This window comes from Glossina fuscipes, unplaced genomic scaffold, assembly GCF_014805625.2.
Source record: "Glossina fuscipes isolate IAEA_lab_2018 unplaced genomic scaffold, Yale_Gfus_2 112, whole genome shotgun sequence".
Lineage (NCBI taxonomy): Eukaryota > Metazoa > Arthropoda > Insecta > Diptera > Glossinidae > Glossina > Glossina fuscipes.
The window spans coordinates 8,011,428-8,035,777 of NW_023998455.1; the positions used below are offsets into that span (position 1 = coordinate 8,011,428).

The 24,350-nt window shown below is 35.4% G+C and overlaps 1 protein-coding gene across 1 annotated transcript; it reads left to right on the plus strand.

Moving 5' to 3' along the window:
• The first annotated feature begins 22,134 nt into the window (after positions 1-22,134).
• Positions 22,135-23,826, plus strand: LOC119639380 (MYG1 protein). Its single transcript, XM_038036711.1, has 4 exons — positions 22,135-22,195; positions 22,266-22,359; positions 22,429-22,678; positions 22,736-23,826. The coding sequence occupies exons 1-4, from the start codon at positions 22,136-22,138 to the stop codon at positions 23,505-23,507; spliced, it is 1,176 nt and encodes a 391-aa protein (XP_037892639.1). The 5' UTR covers position 22,135; the 3' UTR covers positions 23,508-23,826.
• Positions 23,827-24,350: the final 524 nt, after the last annotated feature.

Genomic DNA, 24,350 nt, shown 5'->3' on the forward strand with positions numbered 1-24,350 from the left:
CGTTTCGATATAGCAAAAATATGAACAACTTTGGAAATTAATACAGGCGACTTTGTAACTTTTCAAGCGCCTTCTACAACTACAACTACGAATACAAACAACTAGTTTAAAGCGATAGAGATACAATGCAGATAAATGTATTATTAATGCGCCATACGTAGAGCTGACAATATAAGTAAAATGACTTCATTAATGGGGCAATATTTCCATTTAATTTTCTATAGATTCAAACGTACAACAACTGTAAGTAAGCTTCTTATGAATTTGTGAAAAGTACGCCTAACGCACAAGCAACCGTACTGAGTATTATCTAAATTGAAAATGTGTTACAATTTATAAGAGAAAAAAAAAAAAAAAAAAAAAAAAAAATTGTAATTTAAAGTGAGTCGAAAGCTTTCAACACAATGCTTTTACTTAAATGAAAATCTTTAATACTGTATGTGTGAAAAATGGTAGCAATTATAACGGAACTTTTCGTATTTATGGCTAATGAGAAAAGCAATGAAACTTTTCCTTTTTCACATGAAGACAAAACGTTTTAGTTTATTTATGTATGAATGTTTACACCCTTTACGAAAAATTCAAATATCTTAGAATAGCAGACAAGCGGCTATAAGTTTTGAACAGCTTCGAGGCAGTTATCGCTGAAACGAAGTTAGCATTACCGCTAATTAGATGTAGAGAGATCCCGTTCTCATTAGCGCAAGTTCTCCATCACCAACTAACCGGATAATCAAAACTCTAATAGTAGCATATTAGGCGAAAATGCTACTGCATTGTTATGAAATATATACAACAATTATATCGTTCGTTTGATTGTAATGGCATTGCCCAGTGCCGAGAATGCAAGAACACAAACGTCGTGTGTTGCATGTGCACGCGCTTACGATGACACAAAAAGTTGAGAGGTGCACTTAAGTGTTCGAATAACATACACTTGCGACCGTCACACGCCGAAACGCACTGGTTAGACCCCCATCTATAACCTGTCATTACATGCCTTTCGATCAGAAGAACTAGAGGCAAATTGAAAATTAAACAAACACATCTACTAACCAATATCCCTTCTGCCAGCGTAGCCATAGCAATAGCTGAGAGGTTTTTTTTTCTGTTCTTTGTAAGCCACTCAGGATACTGCACCTAGTGCTAATGCCTTCTTCATGCTCCTTCTCCCTTCAAAAATCTAACAAACTATTCAACTTTCCATAACGGACGTAAACTTGTAATTCACTTAAGACTTTAGTGTCCACAAAAAGATTTGCAATTTTCATAAGGTAGTGTTTCTCGTCTCCTTTGTACACATTGCCAGCGAAAGCGTTGCTTTTGTGACAATCGTGGTCACTAATGGTCTTACGTGGTACGAGCATTGTCTTAATAAACTCTAAAGGTAATGTTTGCTCATTGGCTTAGTTTGGTTCTTTAGCTCACATTATGTTTCGGTAATAAATGATTAGCTTTTCTTTATTTCATGTCAGACAAAATGTCAGTTTCTTCTTTTACATGCATTTTAATTCAATTTAGTGTTTGCTTTTGTTGTTGACGTTGTTTTCACACTCATGCATTCATTGACTTGATTGTTTTTTTTTTTGTTTTTCTGTATCCCGCATAACATCTGAAATTGCTATTAAAGCTAATGGACAACGTTTTGGAGTCAATTCTATAGAATTTATGAACGAAGGGTCAGATGCTCTGCGCGATGCTTGATCGTTATTACTCATGAATTTAGGCTAACATAAGTTGGCTCAGTTTAAATTCACAATTTTTTTTCGATGCCAGCGCAGAAGAGAATTATCAGATAATCTTTCGAATCGATGGAGCGATCATCTAATCAATAGCAACACTTACTCTAATTACTTACTCTGCTTATTAGGTTGAAGCAAATCTTTGCCGTCGATAAATTCATTACAGAGAGTTATTGCTTGTGAAAAAGTCGAGAAAAGGCGACAGGCCGCGCATATATCATATGGTTATAGAAAGGCGTTCGATTGTTCGGAACTAAATTTTTGGATCCCACAAAGGCACACTGATCGCTTATCATAAAGCACAATGTGAGGTTGCTTTTAAGTAAAGAGCTTACCGGAGAGAAAGGCGGTTTCTCATGAAACAATAAAGAGGGAGGAGGACATCTCTTGTAAAAGTTCTAAAAAGCGAACTATTCATTAAGCAAAGTCCTTTCGGCTTATATGGCACGTCTGAAACAATAATGGTCTCTCAATCACCGCAAGCACTTTGATAAGTTACAAGCAACAAACAGTAATTGCTTTGTAATCACTACGACAGATAGGAGAATCACAAGCAAAACAAGAAGGCAACGAGAGATAAAGTGAAGTCAAAATCACTTCACTTGATTCAGTTACACACACGTACATCGTGAAATGTGCTCCTGGATGGCTTCCATGACGTCATCGCTATGAGAGACAGCTAATAGCCGAGCTAAATGTCATAAGCTAAGAAGGTGTGATCGTTAAAAGGTTAGACTTCTTCCTTAGCTGCACGCGATTGGCTTTTTAGCCATTAAGGAATCTCTTAAAGCAGCAACGATTTCATTTGAGGGGATGTGATCCCAGAAATATGCATTCAACGCAAGAAGAAGTTGGCAATCAATTGTAAACTTAATAATTATTTCTAGTCATATATTCGCCTAAATTGATTGGTAAACAAGTCAAGACTGATCGTCATGGGCATGAGAATTTCGTTTCGAATTACAAGTGTGGTGACAAGCGCAAAAAAACCATAAAAATCAAGGCAACAATTATTCAAGCATTCAAATAAAGACCACCACGGCGCTAGTAACTACGATGATGACGGCATTAAGTTGTGCTTTTCATGGACATCATAAGAAAAGAAGTGTCCGTAAGAAGTCTCTAGAAACACTTACATATGAAAAATACGCGATAGGATATCACGTACACGCAGTACATATAATATAACGAGTGTCAGAAAAATCACACTTTACAGGTCCATAAAAATACTTTACATACATACAAATAAATGTACGAATGAATGAATGAATGGCTGTGTGCGTCGCGTGTTAATCTCTATTGCCTTCTATGTATTCTAAGGTCCCGAATAATTTATGACCGAAAATGAGTAGAAGTCAGCAAAACATGTGTTTTATGCATTTAAATGACTTAATCGACACCTTGGCTGGCATCCCCTTTTAGAACAACAACAAAAAAAAACAAAAAGGAAAAAGAGACGAAAAAAGCAACTCACATGAATCTCTTGTGATACAAGCGCTACAATATGAATATCTGCATACATATAAACAAGTAAGTACATATGAATGCATTGTATTTAAAAATGTGTGTGTGTGTGTGTGTGTGTGCTTGCGCGCTTGTATACATCTGAATAAATGCACATGTTCGCTTACAGATAAGAAAATTTTTAACACCGCTAATGTGTTACGTCGTTGTATGCAAAAAAATAAAAAGTTTTGTTTTATTTTGTTGCAAATTGTAAAGTGTTCAACATTGCTGTTGTTGTATGAAATTGTATGTTGGCAATCGTGTATCTATTAGTTTGCAATTTTTCGGTGCTTGGTAGTGCTTTAGCGCTTTGGCTGGATGTTGAATTACGTTTCTATCCGTATTTCTCACAATTCGTGCGGTAAAGTGTTGCTGCTGGTATTGTTCAAGTCTTGCAGACGGAGTGCAACATTAAATGCAAGTTTCCATATATAAGTGATTCCTAATAGCTGATAACCCCCCTTTAGGATGTTTTAGCGGCATTATTTGTTAATTATATGCATTCGTATATTTCACCTTGACCCTCATTTGATTTACACACAACACAACACAACACAACACAACGGTCTCGTGCTAATAAGGTTATCTGCTTAGCAAATGTCATATGAACCAATAAATTGTTACAATCTCGTCTATAACCTACCTAGCGAACATATACTATACATATAAACATGTAAACTTCTCTATCATATATCAAAAATCTTTTCCAATAATAATGCTTACATACACGTATAGACAAACAACGAGCAACAACCAATGGCAAATTTGACAAATTGCCAAGCCAGACCACACAGACTGAAATGGAATGTTTGTCATGCTAAGTAAGTACATATGTACGTACATGCATATGGAATAAATAAAAATAAAAAAAAAAAAAGAAGGGGCAAAAGCACATACATACACACATATCCATGCAGTATAGTCCGTTTGTTTTGCTCGAGACACCCATTGTTTTTTTTAATTATAAATAGCACCACCTCAAGGAGCAATCGAGAAGAGACAGTTGATCCATAAGTCCATGTATCTTTCGGTGCACTGTTAACTGAAGTGACGGCAATTCAATTTATTGACTTTTCATATTGACGGGGCATTTGTTTTTTTTTTTTTTTTTTTTTTTTTTTACAATGAAAGAGGCGAATCGCTCGCTCGCTTTATTTCCATGGGGAGCTATAATGGCTACCAGCATAAGAACGCGCTTACGTAACCGAAATTGAACATATGCCTTAATTGCAATCGATTTCGTTCCGTAAGAAAAAAGGCAGAAAAAATAACCCTGAGAGGGTCCGCTTGCTTACTTGCAATCTATCACCCCAGGAAGCAAGACAACAAACATCAAACGGTAGACAAAGTTGTTGACAACTGTTTTTAGGAAATTCATTTATGCTGCCCATAAATTAATTATTTGAAAATGTTTTCCTTTCGTAAACCACTACACTTGTATTTACACATATTTCACGGCCGTTCTTGTCAACCGCCATTGCGTCATGCATTTCTTTACCTTTTTTATGGCTCTACATTTAATGCTCATGCGTGTTGCGCTTACATTTATTTGAATTTTATTTTTTAACGATTTTTAATTAATTTTTCCTTGTTTTCCATTCTAACGGCTAATTGTCCCCATAAAGTTGTATATGATTATGTTGAGTTACGCTACACTCTTTGCGATTCAGACAACACAGTCTATGCGAGAAGGCAATATAACTAAAACCCACATGTAGTGGCTTTAACTAGGATGATTGCTACAAGATCGAAGAGTTCATAAAAACTAATTGATTTACCTATCACCTACCACTACCACCAACAAAAAGATATGTTAATTTTGTCGTTCCATTTGTAGAAGTCCAAAAAAAACACACAAAACCAGTGAGGCCATAAATAAATTATCCTGACAAGTCATGTGCAATGAATAATTTTTCCTTTAAAAATCTATCGTTTAATTGCTCAAATGGCCGAGGCTGAGTTAAGACCTGCACAAGTTTCATCAATATTTTAAAGTTCAGCTTTAACGATTAAACACGAATTAAAAATTAAATTTAATGCAAGTCATAGTTCATCATTCACGTTTATGCAAAGAACGAATATCTAATATTTTGAAATCTTGAACTTTACAACACACAAACGAAAAACACATAATACTTATTAAAAAACATTCACATATATAATTGAAATTATGAATTCTAACCAAGAACAACAACAACACAACAACGACAGGCATAGAGAATCTATCTGTAAACATGCTTAAGATAATCTTTAAAGTTAAGATGAAAAAAAAAAAAAAAAAAAACATTATATACATATATATATATATATATATGTTTGCCTATCAATCGCTAACTGTATGTGTGCTGTGCTCTGTGTATTTGTATTCAGAATTGTAAAGCGCAAGCGCAACATTTGTAACAGAAATATGTCTCTACGTCTGTGCATTTACATATGTATAGAGCGAAGTGAAAGAAAACTTTTGTTTAACGTTATGTTGTTGTGCCACATGCAGAAATGCTAGCAAATGCTAAGCTTAAAAAAAAAGAAGGCAAAGAAAAGAGAGAAAAAAAAACACAAAAAAGAAAACAACGAGAACAAACAACAAAAAACCCAATGAACCACAAAAGAAACAACCATGTTCTGTTTTCGTTGATTGTTTGTTAGTGGGACATTGTGACTCTATGGCAAACGAAATAACAACAAAAAAGAAGTGTTAAGGCACAGTAGACAGACAGATAGACAAACAAATAGACAGATATAGAGAAAAACAGAGACACATACGTTAAAAGACCGTCTGACACATGCCAACAATTTATGAAGAACACTTTTGTTAAGCTGAGCTAAAAAGAAAAAAAAAGAAGCAGGAACAACACGCAATAACTAAGCAAACTTTGTTGTTATGCCGTTGTTATGAACAGCAACAAAAAAAAAATTAAAAAGGTTTCTCCTTTTTTTACAAAAAAAAAAAATATATATATATATATATATATATGTACATTTATATATATATATACATAAAGAATAAAATAAAAAATACATTTCAAGTGTAATTTGGTGGCTTTTTGGAATTACTTGTAAGTTTATCTATGTATAAATGCCTATGTATGTGCAATGAGCTCTTTTGTGCTTAACACATAATGAGCATCTCCGTCATCAACGTGAATACCACATAACGTAACACAAACACTTACTACTAACACAAACGGTATTGACACAGAAGCAACAGCTTACCAACGTATAAAATTCTGTTGTGTTGCAAACTGACATTTTTGTTATATTGCAGCAACAAGAGTGTGTGAATATGTGCGTGCATATTTACTTTGGTATTTGTATTTAATAAACACCGAGTGTTGTCTGTGCCACAATAAGTTGAGTTTTAAGTAGAGTGTTACAGTAGTCAGTCAACAAACAGTAGCTAACAACAAGTTGATGTTGTTGTTGATGATGAAGATGATGGTGACGAACCGCAAAATACACGCGCGCGAAAGTGCATTTAAACTATCATTTTATAGCTCTTTTATTATTACTATCTTTCTTTCTTTCTCTTTCTCTCTCTCTCTCTCTCTCTCTCTTCTTGTTCTTCTTGTCGATTGACTCTTCTTCACACTTCTTATAGAATTAAAAATAAAACAAATAATTGTGTAAGAATTGAAAACCTTTACGGCGAAATCAATCTCTCATTAAGGAAATCAATGAAAATCCCAGCCAGTGTTTCCTTGCTTGAAATAACTGAAAATATGTCGCCAGCTACAAGTGAGAATTGTATTTAGGGTGTCGCCCCTTCTCTAAGGCCTATGGCAAATCCGCGGCAACCTTCAAGAGACTAGTTTCCTGATTACTTCTGCCTTAGCAGACAATAATAGACTTCTCATAGCTATACCAATAATAAATTCTTTCCATTTTCTGATAAAATTTCCATTCACCTAAAATATGCTCTCATTACAAGGCTTGATAATCGAAACATGCACCATCCACTATCCTATGGTCAGGGTATGCTTTCGTCGCATTTACTGTTGCTCTACTTTCCAAGAAGTTTTGTACAGAGGTAGGTCTTTACAAGAGGGCAACATGTGTCCAGAAGTATGCTGCGACTGAAATCATATGAGATGCTTACAAATCCAATTCTACTCAGGCTTGGGATGCGCTACCCTTTATAAAATTTCTTGCTCCTTTTTACTCCTTTTGCTTTAAACTTTGTTCGTGTCCCGGCTGCACTGACGATGATTTAGTGAGGTGAGTGAAACAACAATGGCAACAAGGGTAAAAAAAAAAAGAAACAAAATTGTTAACAGTTTGTTCGCGCTTTAGTGTGAAAAGAAAACCGAGCAAACCGTATAAGACGGAGGCAAAATAAATTTATAACAATTTGTTGGGAAAGTTTTTGTTTTCTGTTTTGTTTTTTTTTTTTGCACACACAAAATATGTAGCAGTAGGTGTGTACGTAATGATGAAGTAAGTTCATGCGGACCATTTAATTCGTTCTACAGAAGCCTGGCCTTTGACTTGTCAAGTCAATGTGTGTTAAACACTCACACCGGGTTGTTGACAATAGACGTAGCTACGTTCCGGACAGACGAACGGTTAGACAGCGAAAAATAACAACACAGACAAGAGAAGTTAAAACTACATACATACCGTGCATGCATCCTTCATACACTTAAGAGTAAGATCTTATCATCGGCAAACAGCCACATGCACAGTATATATATATATATATGTATAAGCGATACCGCTCCATACTTTTCATTCTTTATTCATTTTTTATTGTGTTCGGCTTTCATTTGCCTATGCGCGTGCTTAGCTTATAACTTATACCTACACACACGAACACTCATCGGTACGTGAGCATTGTTCTCATATAAACGGATAACTTTTCAGTCGTTTGTTTTACTCGCGCTTGCAAGTGTGCATATGTGTGCGTGTTCATTTACTTGCTTGATTTTCTTCCAATATTTCGCAACGGAAGTGTAATGGCTTAAAAACAAATTATAATGAAAATTCTACAGACATGAACTGAAGCTAGCTGCTTAGCTGCATAGACTCGATCGCAGCAAGCAATTGCGTCAAAGGTTTGGACTTTACTTATGCGGAATGTACGCTAATAGAACCTTATAGGCAATCATTGGAACTGAAAGGCTGCCAGCAAAGGTGAAAACCTGGAAAATTGAAATGTAATTTTTTCAATAGATTTCACAGGTCTACATACGTACATATTTGCAAGGGTGAATTCTATGTGGAATACTCACGCGTGGACGCTTTGCACTTTAAAAGAGAGCAATTAATTATTTGCACTATTGTTTTGGTTTTTGTGCTTTTGTGTTTGTTTTTTATTTTCTTTTTTGTTTTAATGGCACACATTTTGTCCGCCGCAATCAACGTGGATGGCGTCACCATTAACAAACGCATACCGATAAGCATTGACTTGTTAACACAGACACCACACCACACACCAAGCTAACGCCACCGATATCGTTATGTGCATAAGTATCTAACTGCGTTTTCACGATGTCTATTTGTCGCTACTAAGAGCAATAGGTAAAAAGCTGGCCATAAAAATATTATAATATCTGTACAAAGTACGAGAGACAAAATTAAATCCAATTACCGGTCGATACATTATATATTCATCGGCCGAATAACTTGGTTTACGAACAATTTCGACCCACATTTCATCTCAAGTTATGTTTAGGGTTTGCCGATTGCTTGACAATATTACTCAGTTCTTTGGCATACTTTTTATCATAGCCTCGGCTAACAAATACGACATCGGGCTCATTCAGAAAGAAAAAAGTTACCAACCGCTCGCTTGAACGTGATGGAATCACTTAATTGGATTGTTCGTCGATTTTCGATATTTGATAAAAAGTGGAAAAGTGTGATCGGGTTTAGAGTAAGAAAGAATGAATGTCTGGAATACTGTCATAAATAGTGCACTTAACCGATAGACATATCGCTTGGGGTTTTCAACTTTTTCCAGTTAAAAAATGACGTACGGTCAATAATGGTCTCCGTACCATTCAGTGCGTTTTCTATTGTCTCGCATTTCCTTAAATGCAGTCTGCGTATCCACTCTCCTCCCCTCCCCCCTCCCTGTCCTCTTCCCCATTTTTCTGCGTCTTGGAAATTAAACGTTCCTACAAGCTCCCAAAATACCACTCATATGCCCATGTATTCGCACTAGGACTGGCATTCAGCATAAGCATAATACATTTTTTGCATACTCTGCGTTATATTTTTCACACCGAACTTGCCTCAGGTGTTAACAGAACATCATAATCATAGTAATTTGTTGAATATTTACTAAAGCGTTCATTCTGCTGAATGGTTGTTGCTTGTATTAGTTACCCCAATACATACATACTATATATGCATAACGACATAACATAGCATAATAACGAGAGAGCAAAAAGCGTGCCATATATCCAGCTTACAATCTCTGTTATTATGGCTTAAATAAAAGGTAATCGCATAAATAACAATTACAATAATACACAGCAGGTATACATGAAAATTCAAACAAATTTTGAAGTGTACGAAATAAAAATAAAGTAATTCTCAAAAACCTGCATACACATACATAGACATATATACAAGCACTTTGCGCTAAATGTAACTGTTTGTAGTAAACTCAGGTGTCAATTGTAAGCCCTGCAGCCGATCAAGTTAAGCAACTTTATTATATAGCAAGCAGCGATATGTTATGCTCGTACGGATAATAGAGGTTGTCATGGTAATAGTGCAATAGTAATAGTAGTGGCCACTGTGGCTTTGGTTGATCTACTACTACCTATTGATTATGGTACTTATACATAAAAATGTACACAAACATTATTATTGCATTATTTGTATTTGAACTGCACAAACTCATGTCGAAAAATTCCAACAGAGAATTTAAACAAATAGTTAAGCATTACTAAATTATTATAAATGTACGGTTTTAGCCGCACATAACACAGCACACACAGCACATGCAGAACCTGCCTCTTAATTGACTATTGCTCACTCTACTTTTTAATTTTGAAATAATTTTATTTGGTTTATTTATATACATCCAGCCTATTACTCAAACATATTTTTATTACTATATTTTTATCGTTACCTACGGAGTTTATTCATTCAGATTTCTCCTTTTGATTTTCCACTCTCTGCGATTTAAATAAAAAATAATTTCGCAATAAAACAATGAAAAGATATTTAAAAAATGATCATTTGAAGTATTAGAAGAGAACGGGCGACACTAACTCATTTACTTATTTATATTTTAAAGTGACTTCTATCTTCCTCATGATCACTTCAGCTTTGATGACGTATCAGAGCATGCATTGCGAAATTTTGGGATAGCGCGTTATCCTCGGATATGTTCTATAATCGCAGATACCAAAATCCTAATCCGATTTGAGGTAAAGCAATGAAAGGTATCTAATATGCAGCGTAACAAGATTGACTTTCATTAAATACAAGCGCACATATTTCAATTCCGGGTTTTGAAGGTTCCTCTTGTGATTCACGGTTTCAAACGAGCACACTATAATGGAGGACGGCACACCACTAAATACCCTACACCCCTCTTCTATTATCCATATATTAACTTTTTAAAGCATGGTATTACGTGGGAAGTAATCGAAAAAATGTTCCGATCCGAACCATTTTTATTAGTGTTCGTTCATGAGCTAAAACATGGCAGTGTATCAAACAGCGATTCCTAATCGAACCGATATAATAGAAGTTGGATCCATCTCAAGTCCTTCTGGGCAGTGCGTGCACACGCACAACCTTGTAATATACCCTACTACACCAAGTGGCGAAGAATATGAAAAACGGAACATAACGTTTCCTAAAAGCGTTTATTCTAGTTTAAGTTTTTCTTAAAATCTCTTACTTTTATGATCTGGTACTGAATGGGAGGCGATTTACTTTATGTGCTTACAATTATGGAGAGCAAACATGAATGAGAGTTCCGGAGGTACATAATGTAGGCGTATAGGAGAAAGCAAAAGTTTATTTCACGTTTTTCCAATTCTTTTATCTATTTTCATTTTTCATTTCTTCTGAAGTCTGTCCCATTTTGCAAAAAGGCTTACAACACACATTCACATACACTATTTCCAAAAAATTCCATTGCATTTTATTTTCATTTACCTAATAGGAAGAACACTTTACACACAAATCAATTGTAAAGTTATATCATTTTTTTCGCTATTTCTTTAAATGAATAGAATTTAATAAGAAAAGTTTCAAATTGAAATTAAACTATATCGCGCTTTTGTTTCAGCGGCGAATTTATTAGTGCACAGAAACATACTAAGACTTCTAACTCAGAAGAAGTTAAACGGTGTGAAGAGAAAGAGTAACGAAATATTTAGAACGGAATCATAGAATGTTCACTAAGAACGCATAATCGCGTACATAAAATGCAGGTAAATGTTTTGTCTTGCATGCTACAAGCATGATAGTTATTTTTTATTAATAAAGTGGCAGTGAGAGAAAATGACTTGAAATAATTATTATTATTATTATTATTTTAATTTTAGACTAATGAAATGAATTCTTAGACTAAAAAAAGACATTGAGCACTAGCAACACAGGCTATCGGCTCAACTTGAAATAAATTAAATAAAAGTGAGAGCAGGAAGGTAAGGAATTCTTTACGAAATATGGTTTCGAATTCGATTTTGCAAACATATTCATTTATTGATTAAGCTTATGAGATTTCAAGGAAATCATTCTAATCAACAGGAAAGATAAAAATGTTGTGTAAGAGGTAGTCAAACAAAAAATTTATTTTCATAACTTTTGCATTTATTTTTTGTAAATATATATTTTTGTAAAATAATTTTTTTTTTTTTTTTTTGGCTTTTTCCCATTCGTCGTACTCCATTTAAAGCTTTTTCATATTGCATTAACAACCATACATACAGCAATTTTGGGCCATGGCATTTCTTCACCTTTTTTTCGTTACCCAAAGTGCATTTTTCACATCAATAAACTTCTTGTAATAAACTTTTATCTTTACTTTGTTTTTCTTTCTTTAAAGGAAATTATTTTATTAAATTTATTTCTACAATAAAAAAAAGCAAAACACATTAAAAATTTATACCTTATGAGAAAAACTAGGACGAACTGAATAGTACAGGGATGTTAGAGCTTCTATTGGCAAATAAGATAAAAGAACATAGACTACGTATGATATCTTGAACTTCAGTCAGATTTTGAAATAACCCAAAATATCGCCATTATTCTCAACCTATTCCTGCAACACTACCTGTGCAATGAAAACAGCCATAAATCAAAAATTTGTTGTTTTCATTTAACAGTGTGAAACCAGTAAAAGCACTATAGTTAGACACGGCTCACGATTAAATACCATACGACACTTCGCTGGCAGTTGTTCGTATAACAACTTTCCAAAATGAGTCTTTATACTGGAAGTCGTCAAATAGGTGGTCCGATCTGGACAATATTCAATATAGTTCTTCCTTGGGATAAAGTAAACCAATGCAATAAATGTCATCAAAATATCCCCAAAATTGTGTTCTTTAGGTTGAACAGAACACAGACAGACGGACGGACAGAGAAGCCTAGATCGTTCAATATTATAAAAGACATCTCATGCATCCCTACAAACCTAACATACCCTTGTACCAAAAGTTGTGTAGGGTGTAACAATACATTAGCAAGAGTCAGGCGAATTCAGTGCCAAGGCACGAATTATTAGCAAAAAATCAATTTCAGGCTTTCACATCATCGAACTGCAGAGACAAATGTTACAATACATAAATACAGTTAGAGTGAGTACACAAACAATTTTAAACTTTTAGTTTTTCTCATCAGAGATCTTTTATGCGTATGGAGCTCGACCTTTGAATCCCCCATAAAATTCGCTTAACCCAATTTAAGGTTAACAATGTAATGAAAAACTGTACCTTGTTGCTTATAGAGGCTTATTTTTTGCAAGAACTCCTATGGCGATATTTTATGAAATAATCTCGTATACCGTCAGACAAACACGCCACTCTACTGTACAAATTGTGCAGTTCCAATTTCCAAATTCTCTTCTTGTTGAGCTTATGACTAAGGATGTTGAATTCAATATGCTACGCGAATGACGTAAAAAGTGAAAAATTTGAACATATACACACGTTCACAGCGTTTAATGTGAATAGAAAGAGGACAGTTTTTTACTATTTTATTATGTGCCTTCTTCTGCTTTATAAATAGCTTTAAGGCAAATCGGTAGCTAGTGTATTGCGGAACGCAAAAGAAAGCAAATAAAAAATTAAACGTCACTCTATAAATACATACATATGTAAATGTAAATGTGTTCGTGATAGGAAACCATATTGCGTGCGTATTGGGTTTCCGGCGCTATAATTTACATTAAAACCCTAACATTACAGTTACGTCAAAAGCACATTGATTTCAAGATGTGCAGGAAATATACGCTTGCAACAGAGCAATAAACAAATAATCCCAATAGATTACAGAGCATGAACCCATACGCAATGAACCCTAAACGATGACGTTAAGGGTCGGTTGAAAGCGCAACAATGTTTGATTTTGCTTAGAATTTCACCGATCACTTTAACAGAACTTTATCTGGCTTAGTGCGAAGTTACGAACGGATTCATATTCATTTCATATAATAATATCGTTACATTTTACAACAATTATTAATAATGATTTTTTTATAATTTTTGCATGTGAACGAACGAACGTAAAAGAAATTTCAAGTATGTATGTACGCATTTACGCATGTATGTATGCATATAGTACATGTTTTTCAATTGTGTTATTTGAACTTGGTTTGTTTTCTTCTTGTTATCATCACATCAAGGCTGCGTGAAAGCGCATGTCCTTAGAAAAAGTCAAGCGCAAGGTCTGAACCGCATATATACACATACACACAGACTAAACAGACAGTGCTAAGCTGTATATGTAGATGTAGTGACGTGCAACAGTGAGAGTTGCTAATGAAAAACTTTCAACTTTCACCCCCTTCAGCAACGAAAATAAATCCAGCGAGATATGCCATTAGAAAGCTTTCCTCGCTAGTCAGACATTATATTGAATTCATTTCCTTGGATTATAACACCGTTATGCCCCGGATAGCGGCCGACCTAATAATGGTCTGATATGATCGGTTGAATGATAATCACGTAGCTTACTGTTAGCTGTCAGTAAACGAAGAAAATGTTGGACTTACAATAAAGGTAAACGAGTAAGAACGTCATAGACGGTCGAACGCGCCCATTAGACCCTACACCACTTCGCCTCCTAGTACAGTTCTTCACTTGTGTTGCTAACAATACATCAAAAATTGCGCCTTGTTTCCTTGGAAAGGTATGTTTTTCATGAAAGTCCGTATATTCACGGATGCCGAATATGTGATGTTGTTTCATCCAAATGTAGCGAACTTAATTTACTTCCCAAAAATGTTATAATTTAGGGGCTCGCTTTTTTATCTGGAGCGAGGTCCAACAAGCAGATCCATGTGTTTGAAATGTGAATATCCTTATATGCGATGGTATCTAAAAAATCCACTAGATCCACTAGAACCAAATTCGGTAAGATTGATTTTTTTGTCATTGAAGTTTTCATAGGAACGGAAGTGACTCAAAAACTTAACCCAATTCAACCAAATTTTTTATACCAATTTGGAATGTCAAACTGTTATTACTCACGAAGTTTTGTCGAAAAATTGTGAAAATTTGTACTTTTTTTCCATATATTGACTTTTCCAAATAAGGGGAACGATTAAAAACAGCGATCCGTCTTGGGTCAAAGCACGTCAGCGTACTAGCGTTTAGCAAAATATCGTAAATTTTGAGACCTATAGGTTCGATTATAAACTTACACGGACAGAGGGACAGACAAACCTAAATAAATTAAGGTTGACAACGTCATTCTGAATCGCGCCGTATACCACAAGCGGAATAGGGTATAAAAAAAGCAAAATTTATGTGTGGAATGTCTCAAAGTCGGCAAGTCAACAGCAGATGATTCATTGCATTGAGTGAAAAAAATTTATTAATAATATTTCTATATGGTAGGTCTTCCTGAACTATGGTTATAACTTTTGAGCGAATTTTGCTGAAGACACTTTATTTTTCGAGCAATTATTGCACCTTTTACAAATGGGAGTGTCTCTTCTTAGTTGAGTAAATATCCGATGCTCTTTAGTAGTCCAGATCTTCTGGGTAATTATTTGCGAAAAATTTCACTTTCGAAAGTTAAACTTTTCATAGGTAATCAGTACCCTTGTTCTCAGTCCCATCAATCCCTGAAAGAAGTTCTTGATCACAAAGCTTAATGCTTCTTATCACCCATCACCTCTTAAAATGGTCACTAAAGTTTGAAAGCTTTGTCACAGCAAGCACTGTATGAGTCATGAATTGCGAGCGCTTAGCGTATTATCCCTTATCAAAACACAGATTAAGCGGAATCTTTCATATTCAAACAAGCCATGATTTGAAAAATATGCGTGGATTTTATAATTATTTTAGAGCTGACTGTCTAACCAATCGGGGAGTCCCAGTGGACATGTTCGATCCTGAACATTTCTAAGGCGCACCAGGAAGCCATATTACCAGGCTGGCATCGCGATAGGCACAAAAGAAATCGGATTGCCGAAAACAATGTGAAGGACACCGGCAGGCAAGAAGATTCAAAAAACCTTTTGCTATGGCTCATAAACTACTGAAACTAAGAAGAAGCGATCTACGTTTAGTCACGGGCTTGTACGCGACTCATAATTCCCTCAGGTACCATCTGAAAAACATGGGTGTGTCCGACACCGATTCATGCAGATTCTGCGAAGGGGCGAGGATGGCGTGTCACCATATTCTATGTGAATGTGAGGCCATCTGAAGAATCGGACCCCATGTGTTTATCACCAAAACGGTGTGATGCTCCTATCCAAGGAAGGCTGAAAGGCTGGATTTATAAAAATCTTTAAAGTGGAGTACAGCTTCTATGTCACGGTACGGTTAGCCCACGCAATTAACATTAATAATAATAATTATTTTTGATTTAAAACCAATACTAACAAATGTGTTTTTCACTTCTTCATCTTCCGTATACATGTTTCTAGAAACGTTTTCTTAGCAATTAGTTAAAATATGTTTTCATACGTTCTTTCACTAAGCTATGGTAAAAAGGAAGGAAGGTAGAGAGACAGAGAGAACAGCACTTTTTTACGTATATTGCGCTTTACTTTTTCTTGTCATTCTCTTTTTTCCCATATCCTTCGAGTTTATTCTAAATACAACAGAATATCAAGCTCTAGCTGTAAGCGTATATATATATATATATATATTATTTACGTATGCAGTTGTTTGTAACTAAAAATAGATATTAAATACAAATTAAGAAAAAGTAATACGACGTAGTTGTTTTTAATGAAAACATTAAATAAATGCAAAAGTCATACACAAAGGAAATCAAAAACTTCCATAGAATTAGGCGAAAGGGTAATTAATTGAAATTTTTATCAAACTATGTCTTAATTATATATTCAAATAGTAAGCCTTTGCTCTTTGATTCGAGAAAAGATGTTTGACGTTGAAGTAAGAAAGTATAATATATACTTTTTACTACACTTTATATATATACGGAATAACGTTCCATTTTCTATCCATTTATCGCTCGACTGCTGCATTTGATTCCTTTTTTGACCAATTGATTTATCGCAGCGCAGAATATTCTAGTAATGTGATCTCCACAGACTGTGTTTACAAGCATCCTCGATTAGTCTATAAAATCTGCTGAAGGATGACGGCTTTGTTTCTGATCTACCTTATCCAAGTATTTCTCAGAGAGATTTCAATAAAAGCGCTTATTAACTACGAGATTTTAATGATGATTTTAAAAAAATCAAAAATAGTTTGCCTACTTTTAGGAATTTTCCATTTAATGAAAATTCAAAATTTTCTCACCCTGTTGCAAACTATAAAATTATATGATATGATGTTTATCTGCCGCTTTGTCCAATCGATTTTTTTTCAGTTTTTAAAGAATTTCATAACAACAACAACAACAACAACAATGGAATAATGGAACAAATAAGTGAGGTCATATAACAATAATGCGGGCACAATGAACCAAAAATATGAAAACAGGAGGCAAATGCTAAACGCAATGACCTTGAAAGTAAGCACGATGAACGCTTAATGCCAAGCAAACAGTCGCTTTTCTGCCAAGGCTGCAAGCAAGCAAATAAATGCCGTGCAAGTTTTTCTGGCAAAATAATATGTGAATGAATTCTTTTGAGGAAAAGCGTAAAGAGAGAGCGAACGCAATTATTTTCGAACATTTCATTGATGAAACTACGAAGAAATTTTAAAAAACAAGTTAAAGAGGACGAACATGCGCTTTAGAAATTACCCCTATTCTCGAACTTCCCCATCGGCAAAATATTGTTGCATATTCAAGGTCGTAGTGCGAAATTTTCATTCATAAAATTTTCCTTCGCGTCTACAATAGACCGGCTTCGGGAAAGTACAGTGAATTTCAAGAGTTCAACCACCAAGCACAACTACACACCCGCGTGAACTTTGATTTCATTCATGAATTGATGCAGCGACAATACATCCCTTAAAGGTTTCTAGCTCCATTATATTTCACTGGCCGCCCTTTAATTCAAACCATTCCATTTATTTTGTTGCATTTAATGTCTGGCGCCTTCCGCTTTGAAAGTCAAGGTTGCTTTCGTACGAAACTTTTGCTTTTTCCTTTTTTTGTTATTTTTGATTCCGCTCTTCTCGCATTTGTAATTCTCAGAAATTTTCAACTTTTATTGAAAAGTTGTGTTTTCCTTTCCGAAGCTACCTCACGTTCCCACAAACTTTCCTACATGTACATGTACATACCATGCTGTAGAATTTGTAGAAATACTATATGAATGTATACCATTGCATGAATCCTACGCATTTTGTGCATCAAGTAAAGCGATTTTAAGCTGCTGCATAATACTGTTCTTTTCTAGGAATTTATTAATCCTCGCGTTTGCACAAAAAAGAGTAAGGAGAATATCCTACTGAAAGCTTGAAAAGGATTAGTTAAATCCTATCAAAATGTTATTTATTAGAAGCCAGTTTTGTTTCTAATCAAATGCAACAAAGATTGTTGGGTTAGTGCTAAGCAAGCCATAATTTATCGAGTTTTCCACTTAAACTGCGAGAAGAGTCCGTAACGTAACCGCTGCTGCGGCAGGTCCTAGCTGAATACGCAATCTGCATCTTAAGTCAAGCACTTCTCGTTTTCTCCATGGTTGACTTACCCTGGAAGTCGCGGTAGTGAAATGGCAGCTTGGTTGGCAGGAATGACAGAAGATTTATCATTACAAACCGATCAAGAATCAACAACATCTACCGGCAGAGATCTCCTCGTCTTTTCTTCTCTAAATTTGCATCACCATGAAAGTCGCGCCAGAGAAATAAAATCTTGATTGGAACCGGAACCGGAAATTGATAGCAGAATAGATTAGCCACAGGAAAACCAAACACCAAGGATATCTATCTAGAGAGACCTCCTTTTCTCCATATTTCAGCCGTGGCAGGAATCTGTCGCGTCGATAATATTGCCTCCGTCATTGCGTATCCTATAGCGCAGTAAATTATATAAGCAGCACTCTGGTTCCGTGGTCCCACGTACTTCGGGCATCAGTCTGTCAGTCTGCCAGACTGTGGACTCATTGCATAACCGCCTGCTTGATCAAAAAAGAACCTGCCTATCATTGACGAGAAGGTTAACATACATGTGAGAGCGTATTGCAGATCTGTGCGACGCTCTCGGCCCAACGAGGGACAGTAGTCGCTCTGCCAACCTAGACATAGACAAGTACCCATCTCAGACATTGGAAATATCAGCGATAGAGAAAGCGTCGTAGCCATTACATCCTGATACTCTTTAAGAGCTTCATTCTAATTAAGGGAATTTATATACTCGGGCGTAGCAAACGAAACGCAAAAATTGCAGGATTTACTCTTTCATCCTTTTTCGCCCAATTCCACTTTAAACCATCTTTGCTTTTTCTTCACATTCGCGCTTTCTGATCCTAAACTTTTACATATATTTTCATTTCTCTTACTAGCAACCTTTTTAGTCTTTCGTAATATTTCTAAATTTATTGGCATTGATAAGCAAATTGCCTAATAAAAAGTGGATCGGATATTTCATCAATATTATCGCGAGCAAACATTAGCATTGCTAAAGTCCCGTTTACGCTTGATCTTCTTATAGAGAGTAATAGAATACTGGTAAGAGAATGATCAATCGTTTTGTGCACACTTGAGGCAATTACCCCAGATATGTTATAAAAGTTGTGCGTCAGATGTCTTCAACGAATTCTTTCCAAAATTAATGCAAGCTTTTTCTTCCAGACGCAAGTTCCACTAATAATGTCATACATATCACCGTGCTGGCCTTGTTGGTTTTTTGCATCTCTCCAAATTTCTTCTACTTAAAAGATGAAACCTATTTTCTTCTTCCGCTTTCCGTCTATTTATTGTTATTATAATTGCATAATAAAGTATCAGAAGTATCCGTGTAGACGGTACTGCTCGACCTGGAGCGCATCAAAGTATTATTACGTTTAAGGATGTTCTCGCTTCCTTCTTCGAAGAGATGAAAAGTGTAATCAGAGAAACAAACTTCTATGAGATATTTGAAACTATTATGTAAATTATTCAGCGATATGTGCTAAACTACGTAGGCATATCCCACATAACCATTACTTTTCACCCATGCTCTTGTTATTTATATTTACGCTACGCCTGCTATTAAATTGCGGAAAACTTTTATTGACCGCATGAACCAATTAATTGGCAATTATATGCAGCTTTGCAAACATAGAGCAATTCTCGCTATAGCAGTAACTATCCGAACAATACATGCAAGCGAACCAATAAATGCATGACAATGTAGCAAGTATCGTACATATCCTCTACCATGCAAAATATCCTCGACATGCAAACTATTTCATACATAATATGCATAATAATGAAAATGTCCCAACTTTTACAAATATGTAAAGAAAAACACAAGAGATTGTCTGATTGTGTTGGTGTTTATTCAAGTTCGGGTCAGGTTAAGACGACTCGATTCGTCCATATAAAGCTTCAAATTAATAATTATGCTTTCGTCAAGCATCATCTTTCCTAGTTTTCCGATGTATTCTCTGTAGGGATCCCGTACTGCAACGCTTCAATTATTGCAGTCGTCACGACCCCTCGACCACAAAGCCAACAGAAAGACCCACGCGTAGTGATTTAAATTGCTGTAAAACATATATGGTTGACAATTTAAATTAGATTTTAAATGCCAAGTGAGCAGATGCTGGCAAACGCCCAACCAGCGCTTACACTCATAGATACATATTGGAAATGTAATGACAATAAAGTTTCATTAAAAATCAGCGGTGTATCTATTATAAAGGATACAAGGCAATATAACTGCACATATACACGTATAATATATCTACAAATGAAAGGTAGCATTTTCGCATAGTTTAATAAGACAAGCGATACTCGCGTACCTTTTGCAAATTTATGAATTGAAGTGGGAGTTTAATCGACCAACGTACAGAACTCTGTTATTGCATGCGAGCACGTTCTTGCGGAATGCATACTACTAGTATAGGCAGAAAACTACAGAGATTCCTTCATCGTCCAAGTTCTTGCTTCAGTACGTGTTCGGCAATTGTAGGGAAACTGGGACCAGGACCAGGGATGATATGAAATTATTGATTGCTATCAAGTGCACAGTCATCTACGTCAGTCTTACAAAAAGCACTTTTTCATCATTCAAATGATCAGCTCACATATGAATTTGTCTTGAGTTTTGGTGAAACAGGTCGATCATTAGCGAAGATCAGCGAGTTTGAAATGGAAAATAGGTACGAAAGCAATTAACTGAGAAACGGCTTAACCCTGATCTTCTCTCGTACAATTGCGTATGTGTAGGTGCATTGGGGTTTTGTGAGTGACAATTGCTTTATAAATAAGACAGAAGGAAAGACATTTGTTAATTTGCTTTGAGGCGAATTTTCAAAGTGTTTTAAGCTCTTGTTAATGAAAACTCTATGCCGGTGCTACACCATTATTGCATAGGTAGAAAAACACAAGAAATTGTGTGATTGTGTTGCTGAAAATTCCATTTTTCATTCGAATTCGCTATACCACCCATTGATTTGTAAACAATTTCTCTACGACTCTCCCTCTTGCTCTTGTAAATGCATTTTCTGTCAATTTTTCCGCTTTCGGCTTTCTTTCTTCATATTTTATTATTATATATTATTTTATTTATCTACTTATTTACTAAACTAAACTAGCCTAAGATTACAAAAGATTCTAATTCCCAAAATAGTTGTTATTGTACTAAAACTGAGTGTCTCTTATAGTGCAATATGTTTTAACGATTATTGTCATTAAGACGTACCATGTAGAATAAATGCCATTCATATTATGTAGGATCATCAATGCTAACAGAATAAAACGTCTCGATAAAAATCATATTCGCAGCAGCCTGATGCGGTTCAAACAAATAAATAAATCTGCCATGGCACTTGAAAATGAAGCATGCAACCTGGGTTGAAAGAATCATATCAAATCTACAAATATTGACAGATGAGTTGGTTGTCATTGAGTTCTCTTGACGGAATATCATAATTAATGGACTCTTTTCCTTTGAAGTCGGCCACTATTAGAAAAATACTCAATTTCGTTGTTTTTCCTATAATCTTTTTAACGGATATATAGGACTTATATAAACATTAGTTTCTGTCATTCTCATTGCGTTACGCAAAAAACATTTTGTATGGATTTGTCATCATCTTACATTGTGTTTCAATTCCGTTTCGTTTTTGCAAGCAGACTTCATCTTTACAGTTGATTAATTTTTGACGGGATATGGCTTTGAGTAGCAAAATAACATCCACGTGCAGAAAACTATTTGTGTCACGTTTTTCGGTAAATACATGTAAACAATTAAGTTAATAACAGAGTACGATTGTTTTTATGAGAAATTTGCTATCTATAGAACTCTTTTATAAGTATTGCTCCAAAAAATATGGGATCGAAAGCTGAAAACCAATCCGGAGATGGTTGTGGAAGTAATTCAACTTCAACAATAGGTAGGTAATCAACAAATTTTGGAAAATGTTCGCCCGTTTTGGTATTAAAGTTGCTCAAGTAAACAAAAGGTACTCACAGCGGCACATTTCATTGTGATGAAGTTCTGGCGTGCTTCATGTTGAAACAATTGGCTGAATATGAAAACGCGGAGATATTGAGATCAAGAAACGATGAAGAACTGCAGAAGAAGTGCAGCATAATTGTTGATGTAGGTAATGTGTTTAATCATGAACGTAAATTGTATGACCATCACCAGGCATCATTTCAAGAAACTCTAAGTAGTCTACGTCCAGAGTTAGGTGATAAATATAAAATAAGGTAACACCTTTTCTCCCTTCAGCTTCCGACTTTAAAACTAACGTATTCTTTTTATAGATTAAGTAGTGCTGGCCTTATATATAATTACTACGGCGAACGTGTCATTGACAGTATTTTGAAGAAACATGGCATCGACTTGTCCGACGAAAATCTAAGATTGGCTTATATTCAAGTCTATCAGAATTTCATAAACGAAATTGATGCTATTGACAATGGTGTGCCTCTATGCCCCGACGGGCAAGAACCTTTGTACTTAATTGGCACTCATATTTCGGCCCGCGTAGGCAAACTCAATTTGTCTTGGGATGATGAAACGGGTGACTGTCAAGATGATCGGTTTCGTCAAGCCATGTGTGTCGTTGGCAATGAATTTGTAGAAAAAATTTTATATATCGGAAGATCTTGGATTAGGGCGCGGGAATATGTTCGAAACGCTTTAGAAAATGCTACGAAAGTTTACGAGAGTGGCGAAATCTTGTTATTAGAAAGGACTTGCCCGTGGAAACAACACTTATTTGACTTGGAACAGGAATGCGATATTGAGGGCAGATCAAAGTTAGTAATCTTTGAGGATCCTCTAGACAAAAGTTGGAGAGTAGCGGGCGTTCCGGTTACGCCCCAAAGTTTTTTGGGTCGCCAATTTTTACCTAAAGAATGGTGTGGACTTAGAAACGACGATCTCTTCCAAGCCGCGGGTGTGAAAGATTTACTGTTTGTTCATAGCACCGGTTTTATAGGCGGCGCAAAGAACAAGGAAGCCGCTTTAGCAATGGCTATTAAGAGCTTGCAATGGCCAAGAAACAATGAAACAAAAGAAAAAAAATGTTGATCGATATTGAGGAAAAAAAGTTTTCTTTTTTAAAGGACATGGATGCAGAGTGAATAAAACGTTCAAAATTTTTATAGAAAACGTGACGAGTGAAATTTATTTTCTTTCGATGAATCGTAAGGTTTTCTTTAGTCTTGAACTTTGAAATGTAACGGCCGTTATCATCATCATTCTCGTACCTTTGCCTCTCAAAAAAAAAAATACTAAAAATTTATATGTGCTTTCTGGAAGCTTAACAATTGACTATGACCAGCTGGTATAGGGTACAGAAAATTGTCCAATATTATATCCACAATAGCGCCGTTTCCCACTGAAAAATATATTTTCTTTTTTAACTTTAATAACTAGACAAAATTGTCTCATTTAAAGAGTAATCAGTAGTGGAAACTATCTTCAAAACGACTACAACAATTTTTGTCGTTCAAACATTTTGCAATATATGCCCTGCAAGTATCGAATCATTATTACGCAAGTCAATCGCCCGCAATGCGTGTTATATTTTGCACGATGTACGACATGTCAGAGCAAACATTTTGCAATATATGCCCTGCAAGTATCGAATCATTATTACGCAAGTCAATCGCCCGCAATGCGTGTTATATTTTGCACGATGTACGACATGTCAGAGCAAACGTTTTCGCATAGCCACGCGAGAGGCATGTCTGAATTAATATATTAATTATATATTGTTAATCTGAAATTAAATTGAAATAAATAATTAAGTTATAAATGGCAATCATTAAAGATATATGCAAACTTACCATTGGAACGCAACGAGTATTGCGAGGAGGGTGGAGATGGCGCGCAGAGGAACTTAGGCCCACGTTAAGTTTGTGTCTATTT

What these genes read in the sequence shown, in the direction of transcription:
- LOC119639380 (XM_038036711.1), top strand. Translation starts at nt 22,136, where the DNA reads ATGGCTTTGAGTAGCAAAATAACATCCACGTGCAGAAAACTATTTGTG. An exon ending in TATTTGTGTCACGTTTTTCG is followed by an intron (nt 22,196 to 22,265) that starts GTAAATACATGT and finishes TGCTATCTATAG; the next exon opens with AACTCTTTTATAAGTATTGC. An exon ending in TAATTCAACTTCAACAATAG is followed by an intron (nt 22,360 to 22,428) that starts GTAGGTAATCAA and finishes AGTAAACAAAAG; the next exon opens with GTACTCACAGCGGCACATTT.